The sequence below is a fragment of the Notolabrus celidotus genome, chromosome 1 (assembly GCF_009762535.1).
Source record: "Notolabrus celidotus isolate fNotCel1 chromosome 1, fNotCel1.pri, whole genome shotgun sequence".
NCBI lineage: Eukaryota > Metazoa > Chordata > Actinopteri > Labriformes > Labridae > Notolabrus > Notolabrus celidotus.
In genome coordinates, this window is record NC_048272.1 from 7930084 (window position 1) to 7953246 (window position 23163).

The 23163-nt window shown below is 40.3% G+C and overlaps 2 protein-coding genes across 2 annotated transcripts; one reads left to right on the forward strand and one right to left on the reverse strand.

Annotated features, from left to right (window-relative positions):
* The first annotated feature begins 1029 nt into the window (after window positions 1-1029).
* rad54l2 (RAD54 like 2) lies at window positions 1030-13350 on the forward strand. Its single transcript, XM_034693569.1, has 22 exons — window positions 1030-1187; window positions 2795-2997; window positions 3240-3537; window positions 3629-3765; window positions 3846-3986; window positions 4078-4310; window positions 4403-4585; window positions 4678-4811; window positions 4897-5093; window positions 5204-5546; window positions 5629-5806; window positions 5954-6184; window positions 6354-6472; window positions 6841-6959; window positions 7386-7485; window positions 7567-7772; window positions 7931-8100; window positions 8219-8415; window positions 8690-8874; window positions 8992-9081; window positions 9170-9262; window positions 9627-13350. Exons 2-22 carry the CDS (start codon window positions 2847-2849, stop codon window positions 10646-10648), a joined length of 4527 nt encoding a protein of 1508 aa, XP_034549460.1. The 5' UTR covers window positions 1030-1187; window positions 2795-2846; the 3' UTR covers window positions 10649-13350.
* Window positions 13345-15901, reverse strand: LOC117819986 (cytochrome b561 domain-containing protein 2). The gene is made up of 3 exons (XM_034693583.1): window positions 15535-15901; window positions 15403-15440; window positions 13345-15187 (listed from the first exon to the last, which is right to left on the reverse strand). Exons 1-3 carry the CDS (start codon window positions 15665-15667, stop codon window positions 14684-14686), a joined length of 675 nt encoding a protein of 224 aa, XP_034549474.1. The 5' UTR covers window positions 15668-15901; the 3' UTR covers window positions 13345-14683.
* Between the last annotated feature and the right edge of the window lie 7262 nt (window positions 15902-23163).

Consider the following 23163-nt stretch of genomic DNA (forward strand, 5'->3'; position numbering starts at 1 on the left):
TTTTGAAGCACACATCAACACACTACTCACTAAGGTCAAATCCCGTATTGGTTTTCTTTCTTAACAAATCCTCCTTCACGCACTCTGCTAAACAGCTTCTGTTTCAGATGACAGTCCTCCCAATTCTTGATTACGGGGACATAGCCTACAGGTCTGCTTCCAACACTCTCCTTCACAAACTGGATGTAATTTACCACGCTGCTATCTGTTTTGTCACTGGAGCCCCATTCACCACTCACCACTGTCACCTGTACTCTCAGCTGAACTGGCCCTCACTCCACTCTCGCAGACAAACACACTGGTTTCTATTAATTTACAAATCCCTCACTGGTAAAACCCCGTTATATCTACAGTCACTAATCAAACTTCACGGCACAAATCGTAGCCTGCGCTCAAGTAGCCTTATCAAACTCATCCCACCCAAAGCCCGGACCTCCTTTGGTCGCACCTCCTTCAAGTTTGCGCTGCAAATGACTGGAATCACCTGCAACAATCCCTAAAGTTGACCTCTCTCATTCCACTTGCCACTTTCAAAAACCTAATACACCCCATAATTCAACATCACTTCACTTGCTTTTAAATTGCTTTTAAGTTGTTCATTGCTGTCATATTTTGTATTGTATTGTTCTGTCTCTAAGTTTCTATGTATGTCCTCTCTGTTTTTTGTTTTGTCTTTTATTTATTGCCATGCCACCTGTGTTGCCTTCTCGCCCAGGTCGTTATTGCAAATGAGAATAGGTTCTCAATTAACTCACCTGGTTAAATAAAGGTTAAATAAAAAATAAAAAAGGAAAAGTAGTGAGTAACTAGAGCATTGATAGAAATGTAGTGGAGTCAAAAGTACAATAATTGTCTTCTTAATGTAGTGGAGTAACAGTAATAAATACCTCCAAAAAAGTAATAATCAAGGAATGTAAAGATACTCAAGTAAATTTACTTTGTTACTGTACACCACTGATTCTAGTAGTTGAAGAAGTAGAAGTAGGCGTAGTTGTTGGGCTTTTCACCCCCGGAACCATAGTTGGTGCACCGTCTACGGGGACGGTATTTAAGGTAGCACTGGAAAATTGGAAATTACCAACGTTTATCTGTTCAATTCATAATTACACAGTTACTGTACAATTTATTGATTCATCATTGTATGTACAGGGAGATCTCTGGAAGTCTACAGTGTACCCGCTGACGAGGTAAGCACCGAGCACCGGGTCAGAGTTTAATTGTAACGTCTTACCAAGACTGTTAGCCTTGTAATACAGGCTAGCATTAGCTGCGAGAACGTTACACCTACACAATGTAAGATTGTTATCTTTCCACGAAAGCCAATAAAACAGACAATTCGAAAGGGAAAGCAATTCTTCTTCCAACCGAAGTTAATATCAGCGATTGCACTTTCAACCACCAGTCGACGGCGAACAATTCAACACATTTTGTGGTTTTAGCGGTTGTATTTGCGTTTATGGTTGTGTAATTAGCGAGCATTTGGGTCTGCTAACTCCGTCTGAGAAGCAATGATACTGGCATGCTTTTGGTTAGGCAGCACCTGTTATACACTACAAAGAGATGCTGTGTGTTAATGTCACCTTACAATAACAATAACGTGACAGTAGATAAGCTGCAGGGGTAGCTTCCTGCTCCTTGCTAGCTGTCTCCATCCTCGGCTCGAAAGTTGATCGCCTTACCATGGGTACGTCATGTACAAAGCACACTTCCAGTTAAAAACTCATGATTATGATCTGTTAAATGGTGCAACATTTGAAAACTATATTTACAGGTGCTTAGTATTCCGTGCGTTATGTGTAGTAACGTAAACATACTGCATTATAGAAATAATCTTATCTGGTTACACCAGAAAAATAATTTGTTCAACCAACCAGACAAAGTTAAACCCATCAGAGTTAATAATCAAGCTGACATTTATTCATTACTGAGGTAGCCTCTATGCTTCTAAGCGTGCAGTTTGTTGTTTCATCACTGGCAATTTTTACAATCAATTATCAACGCAAGCACTCAAGTAAAAGCAACAATGACTAGCTGACTGTAAAATAACACCAGAAAACAGTGTATGCCAATTAGGGCTGCACGATATCGGATTTTTTTGCCGATATGCCGATATTTTACAAATCATTTAGCCGATTACCGATACCGATATTTTCCCCCGCACACCTAATTGCAGAGATTATCAATTCTCTTCTGTATTGGAATTAACGCACAGTATTATGTTGATACTCTTATTACATTTGTTATGTAATATTAATTTCTTGTGCAAAATAAGAAAAATACATAATATTTAAAACTGCATATTTATTTATGACAATTGCTTTCAAACAAAATTCATACAAACAGATACATCCTACTTAAAATTTGGATGATGCTCTCCCTGAGAGAATCATAACAATACCCACAACCAGGGCACATTTGGCCAATTTCAGATTTGACATAGGAAGTAAACCTAACCTCTGTTCACAGGGAACATGTGAAAAGTGTAACTGTACAGCAATTAAACCCAAATTAAATAAAATGGTTTACTCTTTGACAGTAAATGTGCCAAAATTAGTCAGCTACTTGTACCTTACAGACTGCTGCTTAAATTCAAATTTAACTTCAAACATGAGCCCAACATGTGTGCAGCAGCCCATTATCTTATTGGTTAATTATATTGGCGGGTATCGGCGTGTTGGCCGTTATCCGATAGTTCATTTTAAAGCCAATATCGGCCGATACTGATAATGTGCAGATAATATTGTGCATCCCTAATGCCAATGTAATATGACGTGATGTGTTTTCATCATGACAGGGCTCCTGATGAAGCTGTGTAGGTAATACTGTTAAAGCCTTTTTAAGACGCCATGTCTGAAGAGGCATTGTCAGAGAGTGACCTGGACCCCAGCCTCAACAGTGAAGATGAGGATTTGGAAAATGATGAAGAGGAGGAGGACAATGAGGACATGGAGGAAGATGAAGATGAAAATGATGGAGACGACGAAGATGAAAGCGTTGGTGAGTGACGTATTGACTTCTCTTTTGTACTTTTAATGCAGTCTATTGTGTTTCTAAATGAGGGTTCAGTGGCAAACAGCTGAAAATGGGAAGAAGATTGCTTCAAGTTGCATTCAAGTTGAAGATAAACGTAGTTGAAACTCAAGGCTTGCTCCTGTAATGTGTAGTGTGTAATGATAGTTGACTTGAGATGCAGTAGTACATGTTCACCAGAAATAAACTCTCTCTCTGCTCTTCTTAAGAACGACCTGGAAGTGCCCAGAGCAAAGCAGAAACAACCCAGGATGGCCCGGACTCCCCCTCAGCTACCTCTAGAGAGCCATCCTCGGATCCTCCATCCTGCCCGTCCTCCAGGCCTTCCTCCAGACCTGCTTCTCGCTCTCAACTTCCTAGCAGTCCGGAAAAGTCAAGTCAAAGCAAGAAGCCCTCAAGCAAAACAAAGAAGCAAAAAGCCTCTAAATCAACCAAATCCTCGAAGTCTTCAAAAGGCTCCAAACCTTCCAAGCCTTCTAAACCTATACACATGAGAAAAAATATCAGGTATATTCATCTGTTTGATACTTTCTAACAGGTGATGATATAATTTGCTTTAATTGTTTGTATTACATCAAACTTTTCTTTATGCTCACAGAAAGCTGCTAAAAGAAGATCAGCTGGAGGCCGGGACCAAAGCAGCTCAACAGGAGGAGATGGAGAGGCGGAAACGTCTGGAACAGCAGAGGAAAGACTTCCCTACACCTGCCCCAAGTGTCCCTGACCCTCAGCTAGGTGACTTATCTGTGAAGCCCTTTACATATTTAAGTTTTGCCTTTTTTGTGTAATAACCTTTATTAATCTGTCTCCCACAGTGGACACGGCGTCACTTTTAGGAGAAGTGTCTCATTTGGTCCCGGCTCTCCTGGGCAAGCAGGATGTGATCTGTCTGGACAGCAGCGGTGACGAAGATGAAGAACAGAAACCAATCCTGCCTGGATTTGACATTGGAGATGGTTAGTTGTATTCTAAGTCTGCTAAACTGTGTGTCTGAAAAGTGAGAATGCTTTCTCACACACAGTCTTTTCTTCCCCTGTGATAATGCAGATGTAATTGAGCTCAGCTCTGGGGATGAAGACGCCCTGCAGATAAGCAGTGAGTCTGCTGACGAGGATGCTGATGGTACCGCCGCCTCAGAGGAGAGCAGTGGGGCGCACATCAACGACACCCTGAATCTGCCTGACGCCCAGGGTCGTGTGCTGGTTAATATCAACCACCCTGCAGAGGAGACAGACATTTACCTCGCACCACAGTTAGCCAAGGCTGTCAAACCTCACCAGGTTTGCAAATCACAGCATTCTCTCTCAAATTCTCAAAGTATATAATAACAGTGTACGCGTTTTGCTCACAAAGATTTGTCTTCGTTTCTAAGATTGGAGGAATCCGGTTTCTCTATGATAACCTCATTGAGTCTCTGGACCGGTATAAGACCAGCAGTGGCTTTGGCTGCATCCTGGCTCACAGCATGGGGTTAGGAAAGACTCTACAAGTGATTTCCTTCATTGACATCCTACTGAGGAATACGGAGGCTCACACTGTGCTGGCTATTGTTCCTGTAAGTAATCCAAGTGTATACCAAACAAACATTAATGCTTTTTTTAGCTGGTATTTACTCTGATTGAGTACATTTTGTTTTCTTCATTAAAGGTGAACACACTTCAGAACTGGCTAACAGAGTTTAACCTCTGGCTTCCACCACAAGAAGCAATTCCCCCAGAAACTGACCCCACACTTCTCTCAGGCCGTTCATTTAAAGTTCACATCCTGAACGATGAGCACAAGTATGTAACCTGCTATGTTGTTTTTAGGGTGAAGTGTTTTTTTGCCAGACATTGAAGCCAATCACGGTCTCTGTATGACACACAGAACGACCATAGCCAGAGCCAAGGTGGTGGAGGAATGGTCCAGGGACGGAGGGGTGCTGCTGATGGGTTATGAGATGTACCGCCTGCTCTCCATGAAGAAGAGCTTTGTGATGGGAAAGAAGAGGAAATCAAAGAAGCCAGCAGGACCAATCATCATTGACCTGGATGAAGAAGATAGACAACAGGAACTCATGAAAGGTGAGCTTACCTCTTTATTTGAAAAAATTATAAATTAGCTTATTGGATTAAAAAAAGTATAACTAAACATTTTAATTTCTCAATCTTCTCTCTTTATTTTGTCTTCTCAGGTATCGAAAAGTCCATAGCCCGGCCTGGCCCAGACGTGGTCATCTGTGACGAGGGTCATCGAATCAAGAACTACCATGCCAGCACGTCACAGGCCTTGAAGAACATTCGTTCCAGGCGCAGAGTGGTCCTCACGGGGTACCCCCTGCAGAACAATCTCATTGAATACTGGTGCATGGTAGACTTTGTCAGACCTGACTTTTTAGGTACGCGGCAGGAGTTCAGCAACATGTTCGAGCGGCCTATTCTAAATGGACAATGCGTGGACAGTACACCTCAAGATGTGCGCTTGATGCGCTACAGAAGCCACGTGCTACACAGCCTGCTGGAGGGGTTTGTCCAGAGGTAAGCTCCTCTGTCAGTGTAGTGTTCGGAAATTGGACTTCTAAATTGGTGCTCACCTGTCTTTGTCTTTTTTTGTTTACAGGCGAGGTCATGATGTGCTGCGAGACCAGCTTCCATCAAAGCAGGAACATGTGATATTGGTGCGGCTTTCTCCCATTCAGAGGGCTCTCTATTCGGAGTTTATGAGGCGCTTTCGAGAAGCAGGGAACACTGGCTGGCTCGGTCTCAACCCACTCAAAGCCTTCTGTGTATGCTGCAAGGTGAGATTGCTTTCCCTGGGTAAAAAAAACCCTGACACCAAATGACCTGTCCGAACACTCTCCTTTTTCTACAAAGGAGTATTAAAATACCTGTGTGGCTTTTTTTTTTTAATCATTAAAGCCTCCTTTTCCCTCTGATTACTCCAGATCTGGAATCACCCAGACGTCCTTTATGAGGCCCTGGAGAAGGAGAACCAGGCAAACGAACAGGACCTTGACCTGGATGACATCACTTCAGCTAGTAACCCTCGCTGCACAGTGCCAGGTGCCGGCCTGAAAGCTAAAGTAGCTGACTCCAACAACAGCAAAGTCAACAATGCTTTGCCACCGCTCAATCACTCTCAGGAACGAGCCAATCAAGTCATCACGTATGAATGGGTACGTCATGATTCCAGTCCACCGAGAGCCATTTTCTCTTGATGTTCAAAATCCCAAATGAAATTTCACTACTTTTTTCAGCAGAGATAGATTTGATTCATTGTTATTTTGTTACTTCTTCAACTGCATTTCCATTCAACTCTCTTATTCTTCCATTGCTACGCCTCAGGCAAAGGACATCATGTCAAACTACCATACTGGAGTTTTGGAAAATTCGGCCAAAATGGTTCTGCTCTTCCATATGATTGACGAGAGCGTAAGAAGAAGAGACAAGATTTTGGTCTTTAGGTAAGTCCTCTGCTCCAGTGTACATTGCATTACACACAAATCCAGCACTAAGCAGCTTAGAGAAGAGGTAGAAGGACTTTGCATTTCACCTAATTAATCTGATTTATTTGAAGCCTTCTGAGCTTTTAATAAACTGTTGGAAATTAATATTTGAATCCTGCTACATTTTCACCACGTTTTTCTTTTCTTTTCCGGGTTCAGTTTGTAAGCTTGAGTTTTGAAATGAAAACCTTGTAGGGAAAAACATTCGACTGTTGTTTGAAGTCCTATAAAACAAAGTATTTTTAAATTCATATGAGCCTTATTTCCTTCTACTGCAGCACACTCACTTCCCTTCTTTCTTATTATTTATCTTGTTTATTTCTCAGTCAAAGCTTGTCCACGCTGTCAGTCATTGAAGACTTCTTATCAAAGAGACCCATGCCGCCAGGCATCGCCTCTCCTGAAGCCCAGCACCAAAACTGGGTTCGCAACCTCAATTACTACAGTGAGTCATCCAATCTGTGCTCTCCTCCTACTAGCCCAGCACCTCTGCAGAAAGAGTGGTCATCACACTGAAAACTCAGAGCTGTGATGGGATTTATTGATTTTTTTTCAAAAGTATAATTTCTGAAACTTTCCCATTTGATTTTTTTTTCTGGGCAAGTCCCAGATGTGCTCTGGAAACGAGTTTTAGAGGAATCTATTTGCAATTTGTTAAATTTGTTTTTATACATAGTGTAAGTACTGCATCTGGCCAAGGGATGTTATAGATTCCCACAGTCATTTAACTGAGCTTCATAGATGCTTCCTCTTTAATAACTTTCTCCATGATTACAAATGTCCAACTTTCATCTGTGTTATTGATTGAAAAAAGTTATTATAATCCCCATGTTGTGCTTCAAGAGTTTCTTCTTTGTCCATCTGTTTAAAGGACTGGATGGGAGCACATCTGCCTCTGAAAGAGAGCGACTTATCAATCAGTTTAACGACCCAGAAAACAGTGCTACATGGGTTTTCCTGCTGTCTACAAGGTATGCAGCTCTGCTTCACGATAAACACACATGAAGACTGACAGAAATTGTGTTGTTTAATTTGCTGTTTTTTTTTTTCAGAGCTGGCTGTCTGGGGGTGAACCTGATCGGGGCTAACCGTGTTGTTGTGTTCGATGCCTCTTGGAACCCGTGTCATGATGCACAAGCAGTGTGCAGAGTGTACCGCTATGGTCAGAAGAAATCCTGCTACATTTACCGTCTCGTTTGTGATTTCACCCTGGAGAAAAAGATCTATGACAGACAGGTGTCCAAACAGGGAATGTCTGGTAAGACTTTCTTACATGGACGAGTTAATTCATTTTTTTTAAACCTTTTTTTTTATTGTCATTGCTATAAAAATCAACCAGATCGTATGTAGGCAGTCATTTACATCTACCTAAATGATATCCAGTCCAAAGATGTGTGTGTTTTGGTGTGTTTTCAGACCGTGTGGTTGATGACCTGAACCCAGTGCTGAACTTCACTCGTAAAGAAGTGGAGTCTCTGCTGCATTTTGTGGAAGAAGAACCCGACAAAATGTATTTGACCCCCCACGAAGACTTTGAAGCTGTGATACTTGATGCCTGTCAGCTTTACCCAAACCTCATCACCAAGGTACAGCGGCAGGATAGATATAACTTATGAGCCTTATGAGTTCAAAAATGAGCTTTGTTGACTAATTCAAAACTAATATTTGTCACCTCTGGTAATTTAATCTCTTTTTTCTCATTAGCAACCTTTCCATCATGAGTCTTTGTTGGTGGACCGTAAGGAGTCTAAACTGACCAAGGCGGAGAAGAGAGCGGCCAAGAAGAGCTATGAGGATGAGAAACGAGCGTCTGTGCCCTACTCTCGCCCGTCGTATGCGCCCTATTACCCGACCAGTGACCAGACACTCACAAACATACCAGCATTCAACCAGCGTGGCTGGTGAGTTTTACCAGCAACAGCTTCCTAGCATACTGTCCTGCAGGGCAATATCGTGCACATTTTTATCCGTCAAAGTGCATACAATCATGTGCAGTATGATCCATCCAAAAAAGGATATCTCCAAAATTAAAATAGTTACAGGATAAATGTATGGTTTGTTTGGATTGTAGTTCCACAGTTTCTTCTCTGTTTCTAATCCATTTCCAAAGACTAGACGTGTCTGTCAGGGGTATGCAAGTGAGCATTTCTTGAGTTCCGCTTGCATCTTTTTCAGGCGTCCCATGGTGCGGCCCGATGACAAGCCTGTGGCAAGTGTCAGGCCCATCCAGTCAACCCCGATCCCCATGATGCCTCGCCAGGTTGGCATGGGCATAGCTGGCTCCAGCTCTGCAGGCAGCCTGCCCGTCAACTTCCTGCAGAAAGCTGGAGTTTATGTGCAGAGAATTGTCACCACCACCGGTAATGTAGAATTTCAAAGGCTTGAATTATTGAAAGTTCCCTCCCACCCGTGAAATGCTGCATGTATTGATTGATGTGATCATTTGAATTGAAGAATGAATTTGTCTGCATCCACAGATATTGTGATCCCAGGCGCCAACAGCGCAACAGATGTCCAAGCTCGAATCAGTGCAGGAGAGAGCATCCACGTGATCAGAGGATCTAAAGGTATTAACAACAACACAATAATTGCTCCCTACTTTGAAAAAGCATTTTGACTGACTCCAGCCATCTTTCAATGTTTTCTTTTACTCAGGTACTTACATAAGGACTAATGATGGAAGAATATTTGCTATTAGATCTGGAAAGTTCAGCAGAGCACCGGTCGGAATCCCTGCAACATCAAGAGGTAAAAGTTCACATTTCTTATTTTTAGATCCTGCTTAATACTTAAGCATTTCAGCCTTTTACAAGAGTTTTGAGGATTATGATGTTTAGGAGATGGATTACTTAAGAAAGTATTTACCATCAAGTTGTATGATGGTAAATTTAGTTTTTTAGCCTTGACACATCAAGTATGGAGAATCCTCTTAACTGTTTCAAAAGATATCCAGGATGAAGCACAATAAAGCAAGTATTCGTTTATTTATGTCCAACAGCACATGTCCATAAAGTACATAATTAAGTACCGCATTTCAAGTTAGTCATAACATTTAAAGAGTAAATGCAGAGCCAATGGACTGACATTTAATGACTTTTTTTCTCCTCCACAGACACGCAAGGCTCCCTGTTGCATTCTGTCAGCAATGGCTGTTCCTCCCCTTTGGATCAACAGCAGCTTTCACCCAATGGGGAGCAGCAGCCCACCTCTCCCCTGAGTTCAGAGATTCTCAGAGAGCTCAGCCGCTACACTTCATCCACAGGTGACACCGCTGCCGGCATCAGGAATGAGTTGTCGCCACCTTCAGACATGTCATCCGCACCAGCTGGGGACAGAGGCAGCTCCCAAAACAGTCAGACTGGTGATGTCAGCAGGCAACTCGCTGACGACTTCCTGAGCTCGGCTTTAGAGATGCGCGGGAGCAAACGCAGGAGTACGGACAGCCAGGGAAACACACAAACAGGAGGAAAACGTGCTTCTGCTGCAGCACGTTTCCCCGGCATGTCCATGGGCTCCGGTGGGCTCAGTTTCCCTCCAGTGGGTTTGAACTCTTCCTCATTACTGGGGAACATAGGGCACATGGGTCATCCTCTCCTGATGGGTGGCAGTAGTGGATCCTCCTCATTCCTTCAGACACCAGGACAAACACTGGCAGACTTACAGACCATGTTCCCCTCTGCAGGCTCAGACCTGCTCAGACAGTCCACCACAGGAAACGGACACCTCCCCAACTCCTCCTCTTCTTCCCTGCCCACTGTTTTCTCCTCTGCCTCCACCACTTTACCCATGTCGTCATCCCCTTCAGCAGCAACTTCTTCCTCCCTTGTGTCTGGTTCTCTGCCTCCGTACTTAATGAACCCCAACATGGCGGGCCTGCTTACATCAGGCTTCCCTCTTAACTACAGTCAGTCTCTGCTCCCTGAGCCCAGGATGTTCCCCGCCCCTCTCCTGTCAGGATCAGGGGGATTCCAGGGTCCCAACTCGAGCTCTAACACATCAAGTTTCCTCTCCCATTTCAACAATCCAACCTCCAGCCTGTTGGGGGCAGCTCTGACTCAGTCAGACAGACATCAGAGCATGGAGAACGGCGGCAGTAGCTCTGATGATGACGTCATTGAAGTGACAGGACAGTAGAGACTAAACGAGTCCTGTAAAGCCAGTATCACACACAGTTTTATCAAAGACTGCTATCAAGGTACATTAGGGATGGGAATGGTTAAATGTTTACATGATTAAATAAATTCTGTTACAGAATCTGACATTAACTATGAACTGACCATTGATGGTCATGTTTTGGGCTTATAAGCACATTAGACTACAAAGAGGTTGAAAGAAAATATGAAATTCAGCAACTATGATGTGACTTGGAATCTTAACGTTAAAAAAAGAAAAAGAACAAACCTACTCAGGAACAACAAATCTGTTTTAACCCTGAACATGTAAATTCAAGTTGGGAAATATTTGTGTTTGGTCTTTCTGTTAAATGAGATATTTGATTGGTTTCAATCAATCTCCTAATTTTAAGTGAAACAAACTGCATTCCCATTCCTAATGATCTCTTTAAACTCAAACACATTCACACACACAAACACACACAGACATCAGCGTGTACCTTAAAATGATCACAAAGTCAGAGTAACAAAAAATCCTTATGCTGAATATCCCTGACTTTGCTCAGTGGGAGCATCAGCACTTTGGGAACAGACCTTTGACATACAGGGGACCAGGATTATGGGCATCTATGAGCACAGCCTCTCCTACTCGATTAAACTAACTGTGCTGTTAAGTTGATTTCCTCTGAATTCAGATGGAAAAATGTAAATTATGAAGTGCTTTGTGATGGATTGTCAAACGACAAATTTATGTGAAACAGTTCAAACCAAAATTTCAGTTGCTGTTGCATCCTCTGAAGATGAACTAACTCTTTCTTTCCTTCAGCACAGTTCCCTTTTTTGGTACACAAAACTGGAAAGTTACAAACCATAATGAAAAGTAACAGCAGCTACATAAAGCGGTGTTAATAAATGTAAAATATTAATTCTTCAAAGCGTACCTTTAACAGAAATTTAGGCTTTCGGGGCATATTTTAGTCGTTAGAAATTTGATAGACATTGTAGCATCCCCTGTTGAGATAATACTATGTGTCATTCTATAAACCGAACATGTTGATACTTTGTAAATAGCTGTCATTATCATTGTTTATATTGCAAGTCAATACTGTGTAGTGTGTAGACTTTGGTTGTAGGGAAATGGTTTATTATAACAGTGACTATCATGATGATACATATGCCCTTGCATTAACGCCAAGGGAGTTTATGTTCAGCTTTTTATTTTTGTTTTTATTTTCTGTTTCAAACTAAAATGAATGTACTCTCATGTTAGCCTTGGACAACACAGAGGCTGGGGACATGGATTTGGGCTGTGTTCTTTAATTTTTAGCCTTAAATATATAACACACAAAGGGGTCTTGAGTCTTAGCATTTATCCGTAGTACATCCTTTTTATTGATGGAAGAGCTGTGAGCATTTAGACATTCAGTCAAACTCAAAACACAAGTGTGGGGGAGAATCAGCATTGTGGCTAAAAGCAAAAGGAGCTCAACACTGTTTTCTGTTGCTAGCTCATTTACTAAAGCTTTTCATGTATGTTCTGTTTTTATTTTCTCCACCACCTGTTGATAAATCATCACTCAGTCAACATACATGTAGTTTCCTCTGGGTTATTTTTGTTACATTGCTATGAACTCACACTATCTAAACTGTAGAAAACATTACATTCACGCAGCCTGAGTGTATACAACCTTAAGTTGATGTAGCCACAAACCATCAAACCATACAAAACTTAACCACAACAACCTGTAACTGCATCAGAGCCAGGTCAAGGAGTATGGTTGCCTTACTGAGCTGACAGTATCATTGTGTGGTAGCTTTTCACACAGGTAGTCCGTAAAAAGCAGTGCACATGTTAGTATCTCCTGTCAGTAGTCTCAGTCAGTGTAGGTCGGCGGTGCTTTAGGGAGTTTAGGTCTTTGCTGTTCTCTGTAACCTTGTGGTTCTGTGTTGTGATGACACCTCAAGGTAAGTAGATCTTAGGAAAGTCCCTTTCCCTCTGTAGGTGAAATAGGCTAGAAACAGTGCTTCTTAGCCTTTAGAAAACACTGGAGAACCTGAGAAAACAGGTCAATCCCTATAAAGTTACATTTTTTGTAGAAAAGTTTTTTCTTGTGGGGACCTTTTTTTTTCCCCACCATGCTGTTCATGTTTTATTTGTTTTATTGCTTCTGGCTCCTGCCCTGTTATGCTTCATTTCTACCATCAAGGAAACTCAGCATGTCTTGGAAAATTGTGACTAGTTTTAGACTTGAAGTTGGATCTGTCACTGAAAAAGAATCATATCTGCCTGTGAACTGTGTAGTACATCATGATGATGCCATGTCTCTATTCTAGGTCTTCTGAATACATTGGAAAACACTTTGCATTGAAATCTTGGGAATCATCGGCCCGTAAAGCAAAACCTGTCTGCCATTTCTCGTCAGTTAACTGCATTTTTATGTTTCATTCAAAATTTTCCTTTTTTTTCATGTGTTTTATAACTTCTTATTGATGTTAACCCACCCTGCAGTCGTTTCCCTTATTGCAATGTAGTGTCTGAAATTTATTTATTTATGAAGGAAAATATATTGCTTTTTGTAATTACATTTTTTAACCTTTTGTTCACTTTGACCCATTGATGGCTGATCCAGTAAGACTTTTGACATGCAGCCTAAATCGGAGCAGAATATGACTGTGTTATCAATGTTATTTTAACAATAAAACACTCTACTCTTGCAGTGTGAATCATTTATAAATGCTTTTAATTGAACACGTCTCCAGTACAACTTGCATTTTATTTATTCAAACATGCAAATAAATAAGTTATCAAAAGCAGCATCAGTAAACAAAGGCAGGATGATTGGCAACTCATAGTATGGCGATTAAAGCTGCTGTTGGTAGCCGTGATATAAACATCAGTTAGGAGAGAGATTTCGAATGTCCTCACTACTCCTCCCCTCTCTGCTCCCGTAACCCCGCCCACAAAATATTGCTTTGCGCGTTATATGAGGAAGTAGTGGCTTCCCAACTAATCAGCATGACATAGTGGGGCGGAGGACGGAGGATTGTAGATTAGCTATGATTGGTCTGTCATAACGGGAACAAGGGGAATAGTAACATTGCTTTATATATATAGGCATTGGAAAACAGATTTCACGATAATCTCAAATAACTTCACTTACTGATGAGTACTGATGGGTGTTATCACCTCTTCTCCTAACCCAGCAGAAAAAAAGTAACATTTTTGACACCATTCCTACCAACAGCAGCTTTAAACATGTTCAGGAATGTAGGACAGATTAAAAAATATTGAGGTTACATTTAAGTTGCATCAGGCACATAGAAAAATTGGCTCTTCGGATGTAGCTCCCTGTCTAGAGTTTATTGCTTTGGTCCTGAGTTAGAGGTTACAAGTTAATGATTGGTTGTTTGATTCAGCTCAATTTTTTTTAAACAAAGCACAAATGGGCAGGTGCTAACACACAATAAATACTACTACCAACAGCAGCTTTAAATACCTGAATTTCTTTTACAGTTTGATATTAATTTTTATTGTATTAATTTATCTACTGCTTAAAACATGAATTTATCTTCATACAGGTCAACCAAACCCACAGCTATGCTAGGTTTAGCTCTCAGTGATGTTGCACTCAGTGCTAGCAAAGGCTAGCATACCTGAAATGTTGTTGAAAAGTTTTTAATGACTGAAGCTTTAAGCATACCAAAGTCTACTAAGCACTGAGCACTAAGCACAAACGATAGCTGACTAAGGCTGACATTCATTTTGCAGGTTTTTGGTCAGATTTATGTGTAATTGTCACATAAGCCTGACCATATTCCTAATAAAATAAAAATAGACATGCCCACAGTGACCTAAGTGGTACCTACTGCATGTAAATTGTGAAAAATGACAAGGATAAGAGTGTTTAAGTATCTTGATTCAGTTCATGAAATGTGAAGATTTTCAGAGTGGCACACAGCCTCAGAAATATGTTTCATGTCCACTTTGTGCAAATCTAACCTGCTGGAAAACCTCATTCAGTGCTTGTTTCATTAAAAGGGTGGATACGGTCTTCTATCAGGACTGTAATCGCTTCTTAGCCATGTAGGCACTAGTGACTTGGTTCATCATAACAAAGGCAGTGAATGTAGGGCACAGTGCTGCCAGATACCAGTTGTACCCCAACACAGACATAGTGAACCAGGCAGAGCAAAGACCCAGGACTACACTGGCACTGCCCAGCAGGTACGTGACAAGTCCAGACGCTGCGTGGTAGCGTTTGAGTTTGGCCAGTGACCAGCCTTTGGCCAGAGAGTGGTAGATCAGAGGCACAGCTGCCAAAGACTGAAGCCCCAACACACACACTGTGAACAGGCCCAGACAACCATGCCATGAGGTGAAGTGGGGTTTGTCATTCAGGTGTTTGTTGTAAAAGATGGCTGCCAGACCAAGGACCGCACAAGAAACACAGAGGCACTGCAGAATCCAGTGGACACGGCCTTTGGTCTTGTGTTGAAACCTTTTTATGGGGGAGCCATGAGGCGAGAAGAGGAGTATGGCTTCTGTCATGAATAAGGAGAACTAATGGAAAAGGATAGAAAATAAACATCTGTCTGTCATTGTACATGGCAGTTAAACGCACATTTTAATTTTATATAGTCTATGATTTTAATACATTTTGCAGGTTAGTTTTCTGTTGCTCTGTCAAATTATTAACATTGTTTTATCTCAAAACCTAACATGTAAATCTGTAGAGTTTCATTGAACTTATTTCATGACTAAAGGTTTGTACTTACTGCCAGTGTCATTAAGAAGGGATGCCAGGAAAACAAACCTAAAAAAAAATCACAACCATGAGGTAATGTTAACAAATTGTTAAACAAACAAGAGCAGTGGCATGAAGCACTTTGAACTGTGGTAGCACTCACTTGATCCTGGTCGGGACAGAACTGTGATCAACACAGTGAAGACGATGCAGACCAGGTGTGTGAGAGCTGCTGCTGCTGTGCGGGTAAAACCGTAGATCCCAGGCTCGGAGTCTTTCTCTTTACTGTGAACCATGTTTAATATAATCTATGTAGATCCAGGTAGCCAACATGCAAAAAACCCCACGCCAGCCTGTCACCTGGAGTGAACTCGCAGTTTCATTCACATAACACCGGAAATGTTGAACGTGAGCTCTAACTCTGTCAGCAAGACTACGAGACTTTGTCAGCAGCAGGCTTTACCAAATGTGTCTCACAACATTGTGCCAGTTTTCTAGGGATCTATTTTGCCCCTCTGAAGCGAAAGTCATGTGCCACTTTGTTAGGAAATAAATTACTTCCGGTTTTATTTTTCAAAATAAAACACTGTCATACAAAACCACATTACAACTTTTTGTAGTATTTCAGGGTTAACATTGCACCTTTTGCATGATTATATATATGACAACATTAACAAAAATTGTTAAAATCAGGGTTTTAATCAAGTGGCAACCTCCGGTCTCAAACTATGAAGCCCATGCGGATGTGTTATAAACTGCAGTTTATCGAGGATCCGCTTGAGGCTGGCTCCGGAAGTACCAGAAACCACATACACACCAATTAAAAAAAGACGATCTTTGCAGCAGAAATAAACATGTTTACAGCCTGGTTCAAAAAACGGCTTGGCTCTACGTAACTAATTTCTCTATTGGCACACACTGTACGGGGGTTGAATTTTTTTCTAACGCGAAGGTTCAGAAGATATTAAGATTACGAGTTTTAACCCATATAAGGACATGACTGACTTGACTCCTGGATGGGAACACATAGCTGTTGGCTAGGAGGCTCAAAGCATGCCCTTTATGTCACACTCTGCCTGGTTGAGTTGCACATTTCCAATATGGCTCCCGATGCCGATTGGCTTCAAAACAGTGCTCAGAAAGAGATGGGTGACGTCAGGGATACTACGTCCATATTTTATACAGTCAATGGTTTTAATACACATCAGTTAGATGGCACTGTTATCCAACATGATCCAACATGTGTGAAACTTTCACTGTAAATTCTCAAGATAGGTGCATTTTGCATCTCACTCTTGAAGAGCCCAACAACATCGTCTTCTTTTTTTGTTTTTGCTCAAAGATATAGAAGTGTTGAAACTGTGCGTAACAATTCATTGAACACCAATAAATAGGCTACTTTGAATAATCTAGTTTAATTTTCTAGCTTTTCCTCTGAAACTGTGTCAACCGGATATAGTATTTCCTTATTTTCGTCAACTTAACACTCATACTAGATGACGTGGACAATTCAAACATTTCCCACTAACCTTTAGCAAGGGGAGAGGGAGGAAGAAATAATCTCTTTTCTGGTGGATTAAGTCTGGAGCTTCAGGCACAGCTTTATTTTCATAGTTGTAGGCAAAAGCAACTATGAGATTTCACTATTTACAATTTAAAAAATTGTCAAAGTAGCTCAGTCAACCCAGGGTTCCCACGCGTCCTGGAAAACCTGGAAAACAGTTGACCAGTTTTCCAGTACTGGAAAACACATGGAAAATGGGAGAAAAAGTAAAATGTCCTGGAAAATCACATATAGTCCTGGAAAATTATTCCAACATGGCTGTGTGCGACCTGACCCTATTAACAAAACACATCCCCTTTCATTGAAGTTGGGTGCACGCTGTGCTGGAAAAGACAGCGACACTGTGCAACTTTCTTCGCATCTTTTCTCCTTCACTTCATAATCAAGGATTCACAGGAAACAGGGGTATATTGTCTAGTTTTATGGTACATTAACCCTGAGTGCTCTTTTGATTCAAAGAGGCTTATATTTAAGTTATAGTGTGACCAGTGGAGTCGGGCAGAGAGCTTGGGGGTCTGTGCCTCACAACTTTCTCTGCAGGCTGAGAGCTCAATGACCGTACTCTAGCTCAGTTGTTCTCAAAGTGAGGTCCTGGGACCCCTGGGGGTCCGCGAACCATAGCATGGGGTTCGTGAAATAATTTGAATAAATTTCTAGTAAATTATAAAATTGTGCTGTGTCATTACAAAACAGCATATACACCATTGTTATGATACCATTTGGTGGCTCGAAAGGATATGTGAGTCTTGCTACTGTTAATTTTCTGAAAGCGTTTAAGATCAATTACTTGAAACGTATAAATGCTCTCATGTTGAGTCCACAAGGAATGAAATGACCCTCTGTTTTAAAGTATACAAGTGGTATTTACTTGATTCAAATTGAAGTGTTATCTGTTTATCACTATGGTACAGGTCTGAAGTATTAACATTGATATGTTTAGGATTAGGATTAGGATTAGGATTAGGGTTAGGATTAGGGTTATGATTAAGGTTAGGGTTATGGTTAGGGTTGTGGTTAGGGTTAGGGTTATGATTAGGGTATGGGTTAGGGTTAGGGTTAGGATTAGGATTAGGATTAGGGTTATGATTAGGGTTAGGGTTAGGGTTAGGGTTAGAACCAGAACTAAACTTAAACAAACAGAACCAGAACCAAACTCATGCAAATAGAACCAAACTCAAGCAAACAGAACCAGAACCAAACCCAACCAAACCCAACCAGACCCGAGAACAAAACCATACCAGAACTGAACCAGAACCGAACCAGAATCATACCAGAACCGTACCAGAACAGAACCAGAACCGATCCGGAACCGAGCCAGAACCGAACCAGAACCGAACTCAAGCAAACAGAACCAAACTCAAGCAAACAGAACCAGAACAGAACCCAAGAAAACCCAACCAGACCCGGACCAGACACGAACCAGAACCGAACCAGACCCGTACCAGAACTGAACCAGAACCGAACCAGAACCATATCAGAACCGTACCAGAACAGAACCCGAACCGATCCGGAACCGAGCCAGAACCGAACCAGAACCGAACTCAAGCAAACAGAACCAGAACCAAACTCAAGAAAACAGAACCAGAACCAAACTCAAGTAAACAGAAACAGAACCAAACTCGAGCAAACATTATTAATGTCCTCAGGTTGGCATTGAGAAAAATCCGATGCGTCAGCTTGGACGGCCTGATTCGATTTCTCCTCTCAGTGAGAATTTGCCATGGCCTTCAAGAAGACTCTATCTGAAGGAACACATGTAGCCACGATACACAGCCTCCCCTCCATCACCTGTACCCTATATCCTCACGTGATTGGCCGCATGGCCGCCATGCTGACCAATCAAAACAAAGTTCAGCAGAGCTGGGGCTGAGCACTGTGAGAGCTAAGCAGCGAAAGGAAAAAACTGGGAGCCGGCTCTTCTGATTCATTATAAGGCTCTCAGAACCGCAGCTTTTGATCATGACGCATCACTAATGCTTAATCTGTGTTACAATTATGAGGGGGTCCTTGGACATTTTTCTCACCTGTAAGGGAACTTTGAGAACTTTGAGAACCTCTGCTGTAGCTAGTAGGAGTACGAACTCCCGATAGTGAAAACAAACGGAACAAAAAGAGCGACGCAGCAGAAACTCCACGTTGTAGACATCGCTGATCATAATAGACATCGCCACTCAGGAAGACAGTTTACAATTTTTTAAACCTCTGAGAGATCTTCAAATACAGAGTGCGTCTTTACACCAGTGTGATTTTTTCAGAGCTTACGGTTAACTCAAATAAAGAAACGTGACATTTGCGTTGTTTTATATCGACCACTTAGCAGGATGACTATCATGATTAAGCAGGTATATTTTGAGTTTGAGTTGAGTTGAGAAACATTTGTGGCCATTTTTGTCATTCAGTTCTATTTAGGTCATTAAAGCACTGATCCTCTGATCATTATATTATTTAATTATTTCAGGAAGGCAGCTTCCTGATTCCTTTGCTGGCTCTTTTGTTTTTTCTTAGCTCATTTTATATTTTTTGAGAAAAGAGAAAGCTGAGATGTTGCCCATCATTGTTACTTGGTTGCACTAATAAAGTGAAGTGCTGTACATCTGTGGTTGCATTATTCTATTATCAATTTGCCATAATTTTTAAGTATGTAAGAGATGATTTCATTGATAGCCATATACTTTCAATGTAGACTTCCACTGAGAGGAACATATTCGAATATTTAGGAACTAAATTAGGAACTAAATTAGGAACTAAATTAGGAACTAAATTAGGAACTCAATTTAGACGGTCATACCAGCTTGATCATCAATGAAAATGTCCTGGAAATGTCCTGGAAAATGATCTCTGGAAAAGAGTGGGAACCCTGCAACCTGTTACTGCATAGGTTGCAGAGGCTGCAGGTGACGCATGTGATGTGTCAGACCAATATCACCCACCTCATATCCAAAAACTTTGTGGACACTCACCAGTCAGCTGATCACTGGTTACCAGCTTGTGACTGTGCAGGCCTCCACACACCGAGCACACAGACAGCATACACAAATAGAGGAAACAACATGTTCATTCAGGAAATCTATCTCTCCCTCTATCAGTATGTCTATCTCTCTCTGTCTGACAAGCACAGCCACTCTTTATTAAGATTGCGTCTTTGTTTATTTTCTCTCTCAGAGGAGTCAGACTTACAGGGTTCTTTCCATCCAGAGTCTGGCACAAAAATATAACTCTGAAATCAGGCATATTTAAGATATCCGCAAACTGGTTACTTTTACGCCTACATTTTTTTTATGTCTATAAAATATAAAAGGACTTCTTACAAAATGATACACTGCATTGTGATTTTTCAGCTTAGAGATTACCAAGCTTAACTCAGTTAGGCCTTTAAAGTCAAGTCTATTTTATGCACAGCCTATGATCCCTAATCACAGTTTGCAACAAATACAACATCAGGGCTTTGTTACTCTGAAGTCAGTAATGCATCCCCTATTATAACAAGTTATAGGTCTATATGTATCAGACAATACAATATTGGCGCTGGGTTTTCTCTTGGCTGTTGATATTGGTAGTGGAAGGAAATCTGCACTCCCTTTAACTCTGAGATGTTGCTGGAAATTTGTCTACAAAGTCTCAAAGACTGAACGAACCCTATGAAGTAAAAGGAAGTGGTTTGAATCCACACGACATTGCTACATGCATGTCTAACAGAGTAAGAGGAGTCCTTCATCTAACCCTTGCACTAAAGCCTGGGGGCCTTTTCTCGAATGAGTGATTTCCAAATGGCCTTTATTTAAACATTAAACAGGCTGTTCATTCAAGCTGACACATCAGCCATCAAAAAAAAAGAAGTCCCTCTGTGTCAGATTTATCAATAGTATCATTCATTATGGTATTTAAAAATACTTATACTCTTTTGAAAAAAACTGAAATTTGACAAAATATCTGATTTTTACCTTGGTTGTTGAATGTTGGCTGGATAATTCAATTCAGTTTGAAGCCAGATACAAAAAAGGTCAACTTAATGTACATTTTGATGACAACAGTCACATGGAAGCCATATATCATATACATGTTAGGGTGGGGAAACTTGAGTTTTATTCTAATAGAACTACATTAAATACGTTTTTCTTTTCCTTATGGATCTTCCTTAATATCTGGCTACATTTCAAATGAGTGGAAAAGGTTACCCATTAGCTACATTCTTCTTCTTCTTTTTTAATGCACAGTGAAAATATTCATTTACAGAAAATAACATAATATTGGGTCAACAATTGTTCATGTCCGGAGAAAAATTTAGGGTTAGAAAGGTGAGAGGGGATGTGAAAGGGAGGAAAACAGAAAGGAAACCAGGGAAAACATGTATCCTAAATCATGCATTTTCACGTTCACATGAATACATCATAAAATGCTACTTAACAAATATCTGCTAATATACACATTGTCAAACTGAACACTAAAGAATCACTTTAAAAATTAGTACCAATAGGCTAGATTAGTAAGGCAAGGCAAGGCAAGGCAAGGCAGCTTTATTTGTATAGCGAATTTCATACACAAGGGCAACTCAATGTGCTTTACATTAAAACATTAAAAGCATTGGAAACATTCAGACAGGCATAAAAGAACATAATTAAAATGACAAAGATAATAAAACAGAAACGAAAAAGAAAATTAGAAATATATTAAAAATTACATAAAAAATTTAATTTAAAGTGAGTTAAAATGAGCTAAGATAGGAAGGGAGTGACAAATGAAAAAGTCTAATCTTTGATTTAATAGAGGTGAGAGTTGGAGCGGACCTACAGCTTTCATGGAGTGTGTTCCAGATATGTGGTGCATAATGACTAAACGCTGCTTCACCATGTTTCGTTCTGACTCTCGGGACTGAAAGCAGACCAGTACCTGATGACCTCAGACTATTAAGTATAACAAAATAAAAAAATCCTGAACAGAAAAAAGGTTGTTTTATCTGATTCCAGGTTTCATAAGAGGTAGTGTTAATGGAGTGCAACATTTGCTCTAAACTGTTGTTTCAGAAGTTTTTAACCATGCTTTGCCTTTTATGTTATTCATAACCGTCTAATGTGTGACAATACATCATTTTGCAATAATACGACAAATTGACACAAACTTTTTCTTGAATCAAGTCCACTTTTATCATCCATATAATTCAGAATACATAACTTGGGATATAAGGGGACATTCTATGGAACAATTTTGGATATATAGTTGATGTAATTAGCACAAAAAATACTTGTAATTTAGGGCATTTCCATATCATAATATGAAAAAACTAACGTTTATCTTTATTACATTGCCAACACATATTGTCCAAATGCATAAATTTATGTTTTTGAGGGATATAATACGTTCTGCTAATGAACTCAAATTGTATTGTTTACTTTTGTCTATTAGCTACACCTAACGTTAGCATCAAGCCTTGTTAGCTAACATTACCAGTATAAAATAAGTGGCTTAATGCAAAGCATTCTGTTTAGTAGTGTTCCATATACAATAGAAAAGGTCCCTGCTCTTTTTATGATAAATAATAAACTGTCTAGTGAACGAAATGTTAGCTAAAAGGTTTGAAAGTTGACATTGGCTGGTTATCTGTAGCTAATGGGTTATCAATTATGTAGTGGTATTCTTAAATTTGAACCCAAAGTTCCTTCTAGTTATTCTATAGGCTATAGTCTTTACAGATTATTTTTTTAAATTGGGAAGCTTAAAAATTCATAACCATAGCTATTCCATATTCCTTACCCTGCATTACAGCCAACTAAAATGGAGCATAAACATAGACTTGAACAGCTCATAAAGAAATTACTGGACACCAACTGAAGTAGCTTTCTTGTATTGCCAAAGTATTTAAGAGTTCCCAGGTTGAAAAACAAATTTTTTTTATTTTTTTTTACACTTCCTGTTTGGTAATACACCATTAAATAGGATGTTTGTATGTCATCAAATCTCTGATATATGTTACAATTTACAAATTTACAATCAACATGTTTTTTCCATCTATTTTTTTTTCAACAGCACATTAATGGGAGGATTATGTTTTTTCTTTCTTTTTTTGTTGTGAAACCCAGCATCCCGAAATTATTAAACCAATGTAATTAAAGCATTATCTATCTATCTATCTATCTATCTATCTATCTATCTATCTATCTATCTATCTATCTATCTATCTATCTATCTATCTATCTATCATTATCTAATTCAATAGTTGCATATAATCTATTC

What these genes read in the sequence shown, in the direction of transcription:
- rad54l2 (XM_034693569.1), top strand. Translation starts at nt 2,847, where the DNA reads ATGTCTGAAGAGGCATTGTCAGAGAGTGACCTGGACCCCAGCCTCAAC. An exon ending in AAGTCATCACGTATGAATGG is followed by an intron (nt 6,185 to 6,353) that starts GTACGTCATGAT and finishes GCTACGCCTCAG; the next exon opens with GCAAAGGACATCATGTCAAA. An exon ending in GAGAATTGTCACCACCACCG is followed by an intron (nt 8,875 to 8,991) that starts GTAATGTAGAAT and finishes CTGCATCCACAG; the next exon opens with ATATTGTGATCCCAGGCGCC.
- LOC117819986 (XM_034693583.1), bottom strand. Translation starts at nt 15,667, where the DNA reads ATGGTTCACAGTAAAGAGAAAGACTCCGAGCCTGGGATCTACGGTTTT. An exon ending in TCTGTCCCGACCAGGATCAA is followed by an intron (nt 15,441 to 15,534) that starts GTGAGTGCTACC and finishes ATTTTTTTTTAG; the next exon opens with GTTTGTTTTCCTGGCATCCC. An exon ending in CCTTCTTAATGACACTGGCA is followed by an intron (nt 15,188 to 15,402) that starts GTAAGTACAAAC and finishes CTTTTCCATTAG; the next exon opens with TTCTCCTTATTCATGACAGA.